This window comes from Cupressus sempervirens, chromosome 9 (assembly GCF_028749045.1).
Source record: "Cupressus sempervirens isolate cs-2001-9-10 chromosome 9, ASM2874904v1, whole genome shotgun sequence".
In the NCBI taxonomy this organism is placed as follows: domain Eukaryota; kingdom Viridiplantae; phylum Streptophyta; class Pinopsida; order Cupressales; family Cupressaceae; genus Cupressus; species Cupressus sempervirens.
Window position 1 is genome coordinate 553,786,772 of NC_143126.1, and position 14,353 is coordinate 553,801,124.

The 14,353-nt window shown below is 34.3% G+C and overlaps 1 protein-coding gene across 6 annotated transcripts in view; it reads left to right on the top strand.

The window, feature by feature from the left end:
• Positions 1-14,353, top strand: part of LOC149539847 (uncharacterized) — a 190,568-nt gene that overhangs the window by 98,172 nt on the left and 78,043 nt on the right. For 3 of the 6 annotated variants that reach the window (XM_089801030.1, XM_089801034.1, XM_089801032.1), the window contains exons 6-8: positions 13,030-13,120; positions 13,220-13,324; positions 13,517-13,678. In XM_089801030.1, the coding sequence (XP_089657156.1) occupies positions 13,030-13,120; positions 13,220-13,324; positions 13,517-13,678 (358 nt within the window). Of the gene's footprint in view, positions 1-13,029; positions 13,121-13,216; positions 13,325-13,516; positions 13,679-14,353 lie in introns of all 6 variants that reach the window. The other 3 variants (XM_089801029.1, XM_089801033.1, XM_089801031.1) reach the window with 1 other exon arrangement.

The window sequence follows — 14,353 nt, forward strand, 5'->3', positions numbered from 1 at the left end:
CTTCATGAGACATGTGTCCTACTCTTATATTTATAAGAGATTGGGATCTGCATTTGGAAAATACGTATAACAATGACAATATAATTAAATTTGCAGAAACTGATCCATGTTTCTCAACATTGCATCATAGCCAACATGCAAATGTAATTTGAATATTGATTAATGTGTGATGGAGCCCAAACTATTTTAATATTTTAGCCCCCATTGCCTTCTTTGTACCAGGTTTATGCCTATAGTAGGGGTCTTATTTCTTCCATGTCCCACCATTATAGTCGTAGCTTGATAGCCAAGCAAGTATGATAAATATAGTCTAGAGATTGAGACTGAAAATGAATCAGTCGACGGGAATTGATTGGTTGATATATAATGGGATCTGCTCGAGAGCTTGCTAACAAAAGATATTCTCATATCAAGGAGATAATAGAAGTAGCTAATATTCTCCTAAGGGGAATGCTTTTGATTGTAGAGGAACAGTCTGCTCAGTCTATGGCATTAGAATGTTTAATCGGTAAAATTAAGACCTTGGGGCAAAATGAAGAGACTACTTTACTAGACTATAGTCAATTCCATGTTTCATTCGAGATACTCATGACAAAGATCTACTCCATGCTGAAGATGATATTTTCCCTGCCATCTCTGATAGATTTGCTAAAATTGGTTTCGAAGGTCCATCATGATGTCCACAATGCAAAAATAACTCGGAAACAACAAAGCATTTATTATACCAATGTGCCTTTGCTCAAAAAGGATGGCAATGGCTTCACAAGAAATTAAATTGGACAACTGCACGTACCAAAGAGTTACAACTCAATGACATATGGAAATTTATGGAAAATAGCTCTATCAATTCTATTATGGGAAATATGGAAAGAAAGAAATAGACACATCTTCAAAAATGAAGAGATGTCAGATGCCTCATTTTTTAATAAAGTAGAAGGAAGCATAACAGAAGTAATAAACAATCACCTGAGAAACACAATGAAAGAAGAGGGGTCCTTCACAGACTGGGATGCCGATATGAAGAAGAATTGGAGAAACCTAATTAACCCACCAAAGACCTATAGAAAGGCAGATAAAGAAGCAAGGAAAAATTGTAAATGAGAACCCCTGCTAAGAGGATGGACTAAACTGAATTTTGACGGAGCATCTAGAGGTAATCTAGGCAAGGTTGGACTAGGGTGTATCATCCACTCAGACAACGGTGTTGGGTCAGCCAAACGAGTAAAACCACTGGAAATCCAAACAAATAACATAGCAGAACTTGAAGCACTAATGAAAATACGTAAGATATGCCTAGGATTAGGTATAAAAAAAGTCATAATTGAAGGAGATTCACAAATTATCCTAAATACACTAAGAAAGGGTAGTACTCCTAATTGGAAAATAAACTCCAAACTCGAAGACATTCTTCCCCTTGTAGACCAATTTGATGATACTAAAATTGAACATATATATAGGGAAGGGAACAAAGAAGCAGATACCTTAGCAAATATGGGAGCAGATGGAGAAGATATCTATGCCAAAAATTATTAGCATAATTCATAAACTCATGATATACTTAAATGTGGGATAAAAGGAAAGAGTGGCAATCCTAGATAATAGTCAGCACCACCTATCCTTATTCAAAACAAGAAACCGCAAAATAGGAAATCAAGATAAATTTAGCCTAAGGAAAATAAAAAGTTAAGCATTAGTACATATGAATTCTCAATCAAAAGCTCAATAGATATGTATACATCACCTTTCATACAAAGTCTAGATTATGGGTATCTATGAAATTTATTTTTTATTATCCCTAAATAGCTTAATACTCCTTCAACTACTTTGGCAAACATAGAGAGATGACCAAGTAAACCATAATTAGATAATGCAAACTAAGTAAGATCTTAGTTAAAACAATTAATAATCAAAACACTACATTAATGTAAGAATCATAAGATCTGAAAACATGTATTTTAATGTATAAATTCAAATATCAAACTGACAAATATAACCAAATAGAATGTCTACAAATTTCAAATCAATAAAATCCCCAAGACTTAAAACAAGGCTATTGAAATTCTCAATCTAACAATAATTAACTCAAGTTGTTAAAATCTCTATTTCTCAGATGGTTAGAGTCAGATATGAGTAGAGGAATATCTCGTTCATTTATTTTCTCACTTGATGTGAAAGATACTAACAAAGATCTTGGCCAAGAAAGATGTTCCCTTTGCAGATTCCTAACTCTACAGGATGGGGAAGGACTAGAACCATCATTTGCACATGGACAATGCTACATACCAGATTCGTATCGAATAAAGTGCAAAGCAGCGCAAATTTAACAAATTATAACAAGCAAAGGATGCAAAATGTACAAATAAGAACATAAGCATCCTTATATAAAGGAAAATCTTTGTAAAGATGTCATATTTGAGTATTTCTAAGAATGGACAACCTCTCAAGTAGGTAGAGCAACTGGGGTATGCCCTTTTTATTCTTTGTATAGTATAGGACCCTGGGTCCTGGGTAAGACTAGAGGTTTTCTTTTTCTGTTCTTTCCTACCAGTGCTCGTTTGAATGGAGACTTTGTAATTTTATTTAATATTATAATCTACAAGGCTTCGGCCTTTTACCGATAAAAAAAAAAAAACAAAAAATTTAACATTGTCAAATGAGTTTAAAATCAGTATAAAAAGGTTATTTAGTAAGTATAAATAATATTTAATTTATAGAATTAATTTTAATAATATAATTTAACATACAATATAAAATTTATAATAATTTAATGTTCTAAAATGTAGGTTATTTTTAGGATCATTGCAAATGTACTAAGCACTGCCATAATTTGTGGTATGTCTTTTCCAAATGGCAGCGACCTCTTATATTTATAAAAAGCATAAGCTTATGAAGAGACATGTCCGTTCATTGGACATGTCTATTCATTAAAAATTAAATTAGATAATTAACATAATAAAAAATTTAATTATATACACACACATATATACTTGCATATATATATATATATATATATATATATATATTCATATTATACACACACACACACACACACACACACACACACACATATTTCTCTCATATAAGAATAAACCTTATATCTCATATATAACTATATATATTCATAGGTTTATCCGATTGAAGCTACCAAACACCAACACTCCCTCTTAGTTAGGGAGACCACATGACATATATCACACCATTAGTAATATTATGATGACAAATTTTAAGGATATCTTTGATCTAAAGATATCCACCATTTTAATATCACATTTGATATCAAGAGTATTGATCTTCTAGAATATGAACACATGATATTCACCACATATAAGCAACATTTTGATATCACATCTGGTATTGTGAATATTGGTCTCCTAGTTGACATTCAATATTCACCAAGTGCTCAAAGTTTTGATATCACATTTGATCAATGTCTCCCAGGATATCAACATTCGATATTCACCAAGTACTCAAAAAGTTTTGATATCACATTTGATGTAATGACTATTGGTCTCTCAAAATACATGAAACTCACCAATTACTCATATGTTTGATATCATGAGTATTGGTCTCCTAGAATACATGATATTCACCAATCACTCTGAGTAATGGCCTTCCAAAATGTTGAAAGGCAAGATATTTTCCAAGTATTGTAAGTAATGGCCTTCGAGAACATCAAGTCGCATGATATTCACCAAATATTCTGTGTAATGGCCCTCCAAAACATCAATTTGCATAACATTCACCATGTACTCAAAAAATATTTATAAGGTATGTGCACACACATTCTCATAATGCTTACCATATAAACATCCACCATTCAAAGTATAATCTATCTTGATCTGCATGTACATTGCAAGATATCCATCATAATAGAAAATTAAGTTATTTTGAGATCGTCACATTTCAATAACTTTTGCAACTACAAAGTGATGATCATTTGGAAGTCGTCACTTCCTCATGATGTACACAAGCGGTAGGCCCATTAAATCATGTAGTCACACGCATGATACCAAAAGTTTACATGAAGTCAGAACTCCCTCTAAATCTAACATGATGAAGATCTTCAAAGAATTAACTGAGACACATCCTCTATTTGCTCCTTCAGACGGATGTGTCAAACTCCCTCTGAATTTGATATCAATCCTCCTTTTCTTGCAAAAACATTCTTTGAAAAGATCAAGGCAAAAAATTCTTATGTATAATAAATAAGAGAGACTATAGTGAATAGGCAATTTTAATGCTCAAGTAAAATAAATACTTATCAACATCCTTGATTGTCCTTGTCATCATTAATGTGGTATATAACATTGAATTTCTTTCACCGTTCTTGTAAGATATTGTATTGATCTCATAAATTGTCAATCATTTCTTAAATAAACATTATTTATATAACTTCAAGAAATTCACAATGTTCTACACATGTGCATTTACAAAGGAATGGGAACAATCTCTACACTTGTTCTTGATTTATAACCATCAATAAGAAATCATATCGATTACTTATAACATATATCAATTAACTCCATTTAACTTTCATAATCCTTTAAACTAATAATATCAAAATTCAATTTATTCTATATATATATATATAAATAAAATTGTGTATTTGATACCATATTATAATATAAATGTAACTTAATGTGCGCCTCCAGTTACACAATAATGTAAGGAAAGTTTTGAATTCACATTACCTTAATTTACCTTATTATAAGTGGGGGATCTGATGTTTATAAGGTTATGAGGACCACTGACCTTATAATTCCAATAGATAAAATAATCTTACTTAGGTGGGATATATCCCATGTGTATCTTCCTGTCCGAGTATATCATCCATGTGGTTGGCAACATACACATCTCCCAAGGTTTCCATAATCACATTCTTTGATTGCTCGGGTCAAAACATTTTCTCCCATTACAAACTTAATCAACTTCTATGTGTTTTATGTGCAATCATCAAGAGGAATCTCCATTTCACAATGCTCAGAACGTATGCAAAGTGATTCATGGAATATGTTTTAGACCGTGGGATGTTTCTGTGATAACGAGATTGTACTTGACATCTAGCTCTTTTGCTCATGAGAAAACTTTTGAGAAATAAAGGCTTTAAGATGAGTTTGACATGTTTATGCTTGTTGTCCATTTGATGGATATCATAAATTTGAGGGCATTATAATTGTTGGAAAATGAAGAATACCTAGATGCATTACCGAATACGACTTGAGTTGATTTCAATACTTCTCTCTGCATATTTTTTTATCCATTGAGAGCATTTGATGATTCCTCCATTATGATCGTTGATCCTTTTAATTTCTCTGGCTTTCCACTGATATGTATGCTAAGCATTATCCATCAAGAGCATTTGATGATCACTCCATTTTGATCATTGATCCTTTTAATTTCTCTGGTTTTCCATTGATATGTATAATAAGCAAGTAGTGGGAATATCATTCACCGCTACTCTGTGTGCAAACGGGATCCTCTTTGGCATATAGTTGTGCGCTCCATAAGAAATTCATAAAACATTCTCGCTTCGTTTAGGTCATTCACAATTTAAAATTTCCTATATTAAGAAGAATTAAGCAACTCAAATTCTAACACGGTTAGTTGAATTAATACCAAAATTACATTGGTTCATAGAGCTCAACATTGTCCCCACCTTCACTTGTAAACTGTAGATCCCACTTGAAAGACTTCGCAATTGGATTGCAGAGACAAATGGATCACTGTCATTGGAAGTTCGAATGAAGCAAACATAAAGAATTCCATTCGAACTTGTCAAGATCTTTTCAGTTGTCCATTCTATATCTTGCGTAGAGTTGATTGCCTAAACCTTTTGAATAAGCAATCCTTCCGTCTCAAAGGAGATATCAATTTTGAGTACTTTACATGGTTATTTCTTTACGACCAAACTCTGCTACAATTTACGCTAAGATGAATTTGCCGTCTAAAATTGCAATGAAATTAATGGAATCAGATGATGATGATTGCCATTATTATCACTTTGTCAATGACTCCACATTCTGACTGATATAGCACTACATTAAGTCATGCTTAATCAGTGGTAGGACAATACATATTTATTTTATTCTGTTCCATTCATAGTTCAATTTAATTTAGGTTCCTAGTGGTTTGAACCTGCTTTGATAACATGTTGACTTTTTCAGCATCGCTGCAAATGTACTAAGCACTACCATAATATATGGCATGTGTTTTCCAAATGATGACCTCTTATATTTATAAAGAGCATAAGCTTATGAAGAGACACGTCCCTTCATGGGACATGTCTATTCATTAATTAGGTAATTAACATAAGAACAATTTTTACATGTATGTATATTATATACAAGAAGAAACCTTATATCTAATATATAATGAACCCATACATATATAAATTATATCTCATTTATAATTATATATATTCATAGGTTTATCTGACTGAAGCTATCAAACATCACCATAAACAAACAAACAAAGAACATAATAACATTTAATGATATGGAAAGAATAAAAACAAAATATATTTAAATATCACAAATGAAAAATTATATTTGTATAATATTAAACATAAATAAGGTTAAAATAAATCGTAAACATAAAAATATGTAAATGACATGAAAATGATTTACAAAAACCTAAAACTATAATATAATAGCGACTGACTGTTCTCGGCATACGTAAAGCCTCGGTGTCGCATTAGAAAGATGATGTGCAAAACAAGTAAAGTATTGTTGCGATAGAAAGGAAATGCAGTTCATTGAAAATTCCTGCCTCCCCTAAACCATCAACTCCCACAAATTTTTATGAAGCCTAGCAACACTGTATAGAAAAGAATAGTAAAAAAAGCTTAAAATTAGTATTTCAAACATCTAAAAAATGTTTTAAAATTTTTTAAACCTTGTTCTGATTTCCATATGAACACTTGCCAAATTTCAAGGAATTTAATGGAAATGTTTGAAGTTCACCTAAATTCAAACTTCATGAATAAAATTTGGCGAACTCTGTGACATATTTTGTGGCGACCAAAGAATTGGGCACAGGTTATAGATAAAAATAAATCTCTTCGATTAAAATTATAAGAAATTAGCCTAAATTTTGGGAAAACATATAACGAGACATTACACAGGAATATATAATTGAAACCAAGTGATTTGTGAGGAAATGTGTATGAATCATTAGGAAATCCTTGTTTCAGCTTCAATTTGACCTCAAAAAGCTAGGACAGGTTGTGGAGATAACATTGCTGAAGGCATGATGAATCCTAAAATTTGACTAAGCTTGAATTTTTTGAAAACTCCCAAAATCTAGAATTTGCATTTTAACTCCTATGAAGTTGAAACATATCTCAAACATCTTGACAATATTTATACAAATATAATAAAATAAATGTTTCTTATACTTAAATGTTATATTTGTATAAATCCTCTTGCCCCTGAGCTGAAAAAATGACTAGGTTTGACATCAATTCAATTAGCTTTTGACTGCTCCGCTCGGGTACAAATGTCAAATGGGTTGCTTCGAACTAGGTGGTTGAAAATAGAACCTTGTGTGGACAAGACGTGGAATTGTATTGTGACTACTTCAAACTTATGCTGGTCCGAAAGGCATTTCTAGCATATTGGGTAACTTAGCTTATTATAATCTACTTTATTAACCCCAGCTTAAGAAATAGTTAAATTATTTCCAAATTATTTGTAGCTCACTCATCTGGACCCCGATTTGAATGGCTCCTTTTTGCTGGTGTTGTTTGACCATTGTGAGTTTGCTGACAGTCATCTTGTAAAATTTAGGAACTCTCCTAAAAAATACGAATAGTGCCAAAGGTTTCAAGGCTGATTTTGAAGGTCTAGAATGCTCCAAACTAGCTCACAAAGCCTTGATATGTTTCCATAAGCCCTTGAATAGGTCCCTTACACAATCTGTTGGCCTATAGAAACCATCTAATAGGCCAATCCTTCTACAAACACTGACACTAAGGAAGGCATAAAAATGGAGACATTGCAATTCAACATGCCCTAATTGGCAAAAATATAAGGGCGAATTCCACAAATGTGCTTCAGTGATTTATTTTGTGTTGTCTTTGTATGACTTGATTGTCTGGGATACTCATAAATCTTGTTTTTGTAGTCTTGCATTATGCATCCATGGATTGGAGAGATTGCTCAAACTTCATATATTTATAGTCATATTGTTTGAAAATATTTGTGTGAGGTATTGGCAAAGTTCTCCCAGTTGTTGAGAAGTTTAAATTTTTGCCACTGTTCCAAGGGGATAACCCCCATCCCCAAAAACCCAATATCCCCAGTAGGGCGAATTTCTGAGATTTGGGGACTGGAGGGAAACATCCCTCCATAACATTTCTACCACCTCCACGAGACAATGTTGGGTTTTTATATAGCACCAAGCATTACATACTAATTGCGACACTAGCAAAGATGTGTTGCAAATGTTTCCTTGAAGATTTGAATTCACTTCGATCTGTATATTGGCATTTGTCTGCCACTGTTGTTGTTCCCTCGCCATCCCCACTCTACCGCCAAATTCAAGGATTTGGTACTCCTAACCCCATGTCCATATATTCCTCTATTTCTAGACTCCCCTTCTCATCTCTTGCCATCTCGACAAGAGGTGAACATGCATATTATGACTAACATCTACAAATAGTATATTCTTACTACTTGGGCTGGTCCTCTTCGAGAGCTTTGCTCGAAGATGGCCTTCTATACAGAGCACTTTCTCATGTTATAGATTAGGATCATTGTTCCCCCCTCATACCTGTCTCATTGTTCGTCTCATGCGCTTCGTATCTCTCTTGGTTCATTCAGAGTGGGCTCACATAGGCTCCACATCCAGATCAAATACTTTTTGACCAAGGAGGATAGGATCTTCCATCATTTGGGAGGTTGAGATGGAGACCCACTTCATCTTTCATCGCCCCATCTACTACAAGATCAGCGGGAGATTCTACTGCTTATTCAGAGACTCAATCTCTCTCAAACTTTTTTAGATATATAGACCATAAATGCCTTGCGCTATAACTTCAAGAGGTGCAAAGGTTTTGAGACCTTTCTCTACAACGATTTTCTCCTTAGAGCTCGCACTCTGACCAACTCATTACCTCATTCTTTGTCATGGTTTTCCCCACACAGGTGCCAAGTGGGCACTGGATCCTCCTTTTGGGTTCCTTAGGGATGTGAGACCTTGCAAATCCTTCACACAATAGCAAATTTCTAGTGTTTCTAGGGGTGCTCAAAGATGACAGGGGATCTCTTGTCCTAGGGCATATCCATCGCTTTTGGACTTTCTCTCAGTTGCTTGAAAAAACTAGTTGGGATGCTGGGTTTGGCAGTTTCTTCTTGCTCTTGTTCTTAGTTTTTTGTTGTATCTTTTTTCTCGGACGCCATTTGGTGCTCTTGCTATTTATAGTCTTGTTGCTTTGTTCCAGTAGTCCGTTAGACCCTTTGGTTGGACTTTTGTTGGACACTAATAAAATTACCTTGTGTTATCTTTCAGGTAACTTTGTGGAACTATGATTTTTGCTCGATTTGGCTTGTATAAACACATTACTACATGAAAACTTATGTGAGATTTTCATCATGATGGAGGTGATTTTCTCAACATCCTTGGGTTAATTGAGAAGTTGAAAGTGGTGTATCCCTTGAAACACAAGAACTCAATTTCCATTTGGACTTTGAATGGATCATGCCATTGTGAAGAGATGTTGGCGACTTGGCATTCAAGGAAGATGGTTGTGACAATTGGAGGAGTTGTTTCATGTCTGAGAGAAATTATAAGCTTTCTTCTGAGAATCTACCATCTCACCCTTTTGTTGATATTTGTATAAGAAGTTTGATTTAGAAACTGCCTATGTTCCTTTCTATTTTTAATATTCATGGGTAAAGGGATATATGAATGATTTTATTGTAGAATCATGGTTACACCATTGTCAGGGATGGGGGGATGCCAAAACAGAGGGACAAAGGGGCCTCAATGGTGGGTTTGTAAGGGGATGGCAGGGGATAGAGGTAGGGGCTTGCAGGAGGGGGTTTCATATATTATATCCTATACATATGGTACTTAAAATGCTAGTTATGAAAATATGTATAAGACTATTAAGGAGTAAAATACTAAATAGAGTAGCATGATATCAAAACAAGTACAAAATGCCAAAATATAGTGAAGGGAGGTCCCTAATCATCCCTCGGGAGGTTGGGCCTTTGGCGGTGATCGACTATAGATAGGCAATGCACTTGGGGACTTGGGAATGACATCCCCCAGTCCTAGGGACACTACCTTTTGGGGGGAACGTAGCCCCTGGAATTGATCTAGAAATCCAAATTAAAAAATGGTATAACTGGTGTGATCAGAAACCTGGGCAGTATTGAAATATCCTTAAAGTGGTTAATTGAAAAATACAATTGAAATTGGTGTATCCCTTGAAACACAAGGATTCTAAGATATGTTGGGAGTATGAATGGATCATGCCATTGAAAAGATGTATTGGCATTCAGGGCTGATATTTGTGAAAAGATTAGGGGAGTTGGTTCATGTATTGGGGCACATTAGAAGCTTTCTTTTGGGATATACCATTTCACTCTTTTGTTGACATTTGTTTGAGAAGTCTGGTGTGTGACATTTGCATGCATGAATAATATTATTGTAGAATTGGTCTAGAAATGCAAATTAGAAAAATTAGTATGACAAGTGTTACTAGAATTTCAAGGAGTCTTGGGGGACAACACTTCAAATTGTCAAAATAGACGTGTGTAAGAAAGATTTAGAACTGAAACAATTTGTGTCCACTACATTACTCAAGGGAGACTTATTGCTGGTCATCTTTGACATATCAAAGGAGTTTTGAGTAATTTGCAAGGCGCGGACACAAACTGTGTAAATGTGGTCTTAGCTAAAAACGTGTGCAATCTTACATTGGAGAGGTGGAAAATGTCCCCCGGTCAAGTAAATTGGCCTTCCACAATAGCTGTGAAATGAGTAGGGAAAATGAAATGGATAGAGCTGCAAAAAAAATCATCTAGTTGTGACACCAAGTTTGTAGGATTACTTTGCTCTTTGGGGATGCTTCTACATAAAATCTTGACATAGTTGCTGCATTAATAACATCCTTAATTACTGAGCAACAAAAAGATACCTAAGAATGCAAAGAGAAAAATTCTACAAAGAGAAAAATTCTAGTGCTTGAAGATGAAGTGCCTATTACTAAATCTAAGATGAAATAAATGCAAGAGCTAGGGCTTATACCCAATTTAGTGTACATTAGGCAAGTCCGAATAAACAAAACAAGAGGAAAATTATGCATCTAATTAATCTTTAAGACTTTAATCATAAGTGTCACCTCAAGTATCAAGTTTCAAGATTTGAGGTAGGAAGCCAAAGTAGGGTTTGGAGGAACTTTCCATTGGCATTGATATTGGGCAAAATTAATTATTTTAAGTTTGCAAGATTTGAACATAAGAGTGTCAAAATTTAGGTACGAATATGGCCTTTCCATTAGATTTGCACACAAATATTAAAAATGTTCCATTTTCAAGGGATTTCAAACATGTCAATTGTGGGAGAAAAATGCCAAAAAATGAAGAATCCAAAGGCCATGCAAAAGGGAAAATGTGCTTGGCCGAAAAATGTGCGCCAATATTTTGTGCGCTGCTCCGGGACACTACAAGGGGCGTTCCCCTATGATCCCACTGGGGGCTGCTTCTCTAGACTCTCTCTTTTGAATTTGAAACATAAAGAAGAAAGTGAAGGGGAAATTGTATCAAATCAAGTTGATATTTTTATACCCAATTTGTCGAGATCTAGTGATGAGAAGTTTTCCTTGAGGGACGATTAGAGGCCCCCCTTAACTGCATTTTGACAATTTGTACTTGTTTCAATATCATGCTACTCATTGTAATCATCTTTATAATATTTTTCATATAATAGAATTTTTCTGTTCGCTGCTTTCATAATTCTACATAGCATTCCGGTTTCTACATTCAAAATTTCACTGTCCATTGTTCAATGTTCAATGTTCAAGTGTTTGGCATTTGCAAATTTAATATTTAGTATTTTACTTCTTGATAGTCTTATACATATTTGTATAAGTAGCATTTTAAGTACTGTGTGTATAGTATATAGTATATACAATGCTACTCAGCCGCCATTGTCTCCTCGCCGTCCCTAAACTGAGGCCCTTTGTCGCCCCACCCCCAACATATGGGGTATATATGGAGTAAAGTGACACCCAATATATTGGATCACTTTATTATCCAAGCACTCTCCAGTTACAAATGTTAGTATAATCATTTATATTAATTGTATCCTTGGGCCTTCATAAAAAAATGCTATAGAATGCTGAAAGAAAAATTTCAGCCCTGGAAGATAGACTATCATAACAGATACAACAGAAACATGTGGTGAATTTTAATTTATTTAAGGAAAGGGATACCAAGTTTACATCTTCAATATCTAAAAAGAAGAAACAACAGACTGATGTTTAAGTTGGAGCACAAACAACATCAGATGAAGCAAAGTTTGTGTTGAGTTCTGCAGCAACTGGCCATACATAGGTGGTCCGACCCCAGTAATCTTTTGCATGATCAAAGGAGACATAAACATTTATTATGGAGACTAAGACTTGGGGATTTGTTGAACAAGGCACAGAAGAGTAAGTGATGATGCATCCACATCACAATCTGAGTTTTAAATGGTGCTTGTTAAATTAAGATCCAGTTATTAGCTGCGTTGCATGGGTCTTTTGTCTCTCTTTCATGGCGCTTTCTCCATGTTGTACCATCTAGAAGTAGAACCGTTTCCGTTCTTGTAAAAATATGCATGAGTAATTAGCAAGTAATTAAGGGGCAGATTATTTTAAAGCTAATCCCAAGTCCACAACTTATTTTCAGCAGGGTGAATGTTGCTATTTGTTTTTAAAGTAGTTTTGTTTTTTGTTTGTTTGTTGTAATGAAAAACAAAATGCAGAAGAGTGCTTTATGAATAATTCTTGCTCTATGTTTTTCTTTATGGAATTTGCAGAGAGGGAGATAAATTTGCTTGGCCTGAGGCCAATATTCTTACTCGACGGCTGAGGCGTCTAGTTGATCACATTAGTCGCATTGAGAAGGAGGTGCATGCATTAGTTTTGTCAGCCCTCTTCTGGAAAACACAATTACAAAGTTTATTAATGTTTGTAAATGCTTTGGCATCTTATTATGTTGTCTAGCAGTCTGATGCAATGGGTAAGAACATCAAAGAGAAACCTACTCGTGGGTGGACTAAGCGGGAAAAACTGGAGCTTGTAAAAATTCTTATGATGTGGGGTTGTCCTCCGGTATGTGGGTGCTTGACAACCATTGCCATTTTAAAAGTGTATCTAATTAAAAATATCATTTGTTATGTTGATTTTTTTAGTCTGTTTTTTATAATTCATACTCTTGCTACAATGTAATAATTGCACCTGTTCTTATTTTGGCTGGTTGACATTGACACTGTTTTCTACTCTGTATGCATATTTGTCATAAAGGTAATGGATGACAGTGCAAATGTTCACTGGCAATTTCTCAGAAACCAGGCTAGTATGGGTCCATTAAAAAACAGGGATGAGTCCAGCATTGAGAACTGCATAAAAAGTTTACGAAGAGAAATGCTACAATTATTAGAATCCTCAGACACTCTTCAAGACAAGGTACTAGCTTCATTGGAGTATTCTGATGACAAACAGCAAGCATGATACAGCCAATACTTTTCTGTATTTGTAGAAGTAATTTTAGTGAACAATTTTTGAATATTCTTCTTATAAATGCAAGGATTCTCTTTATTTCAATTATTCTTGTTTTCAAGTCGGTGGTCTTTTTTCAGTGTCACATTATTATTATTGTGCTAAATTTGGAGTATGCTAAATTACATGCCAGATGTGACTGTCCTTTGTCAAAACATTGCTCTAGAGTTTGTTGGATGAAAATTTACAAAGAATCTGGAGATTTTCTTAAAATTTGTTTTTTGAAAAATAATGGAAGTATAGAGAAAAATTTAGCTTCAAAAACCAAATATTCAGGCTATACCTGAGGCAAGGAAAAGATAAATGATTGGAAGAATGTATGGTTTATGAGGTCCAAAAGGGGTTTTGAGGTGAAAACAAAATAAATGCCTTAGAATGCTGTTTAATTTCTTTGTAATGATAAACATTTTTGACAACTACTGCTTGGGGAAAGAAGAGAATGATGTCTATTAGATATTTTGCAAGTTAGAAAATGTTTAAAAGAAGACAGGGAAAAACAGATTAAGGTCTTCTTTTTTGTGATCCTGGTGTTTTTATCCTTTGGCCAATTGTTCATCAATGCTGACAAGTTCTATGCAAATA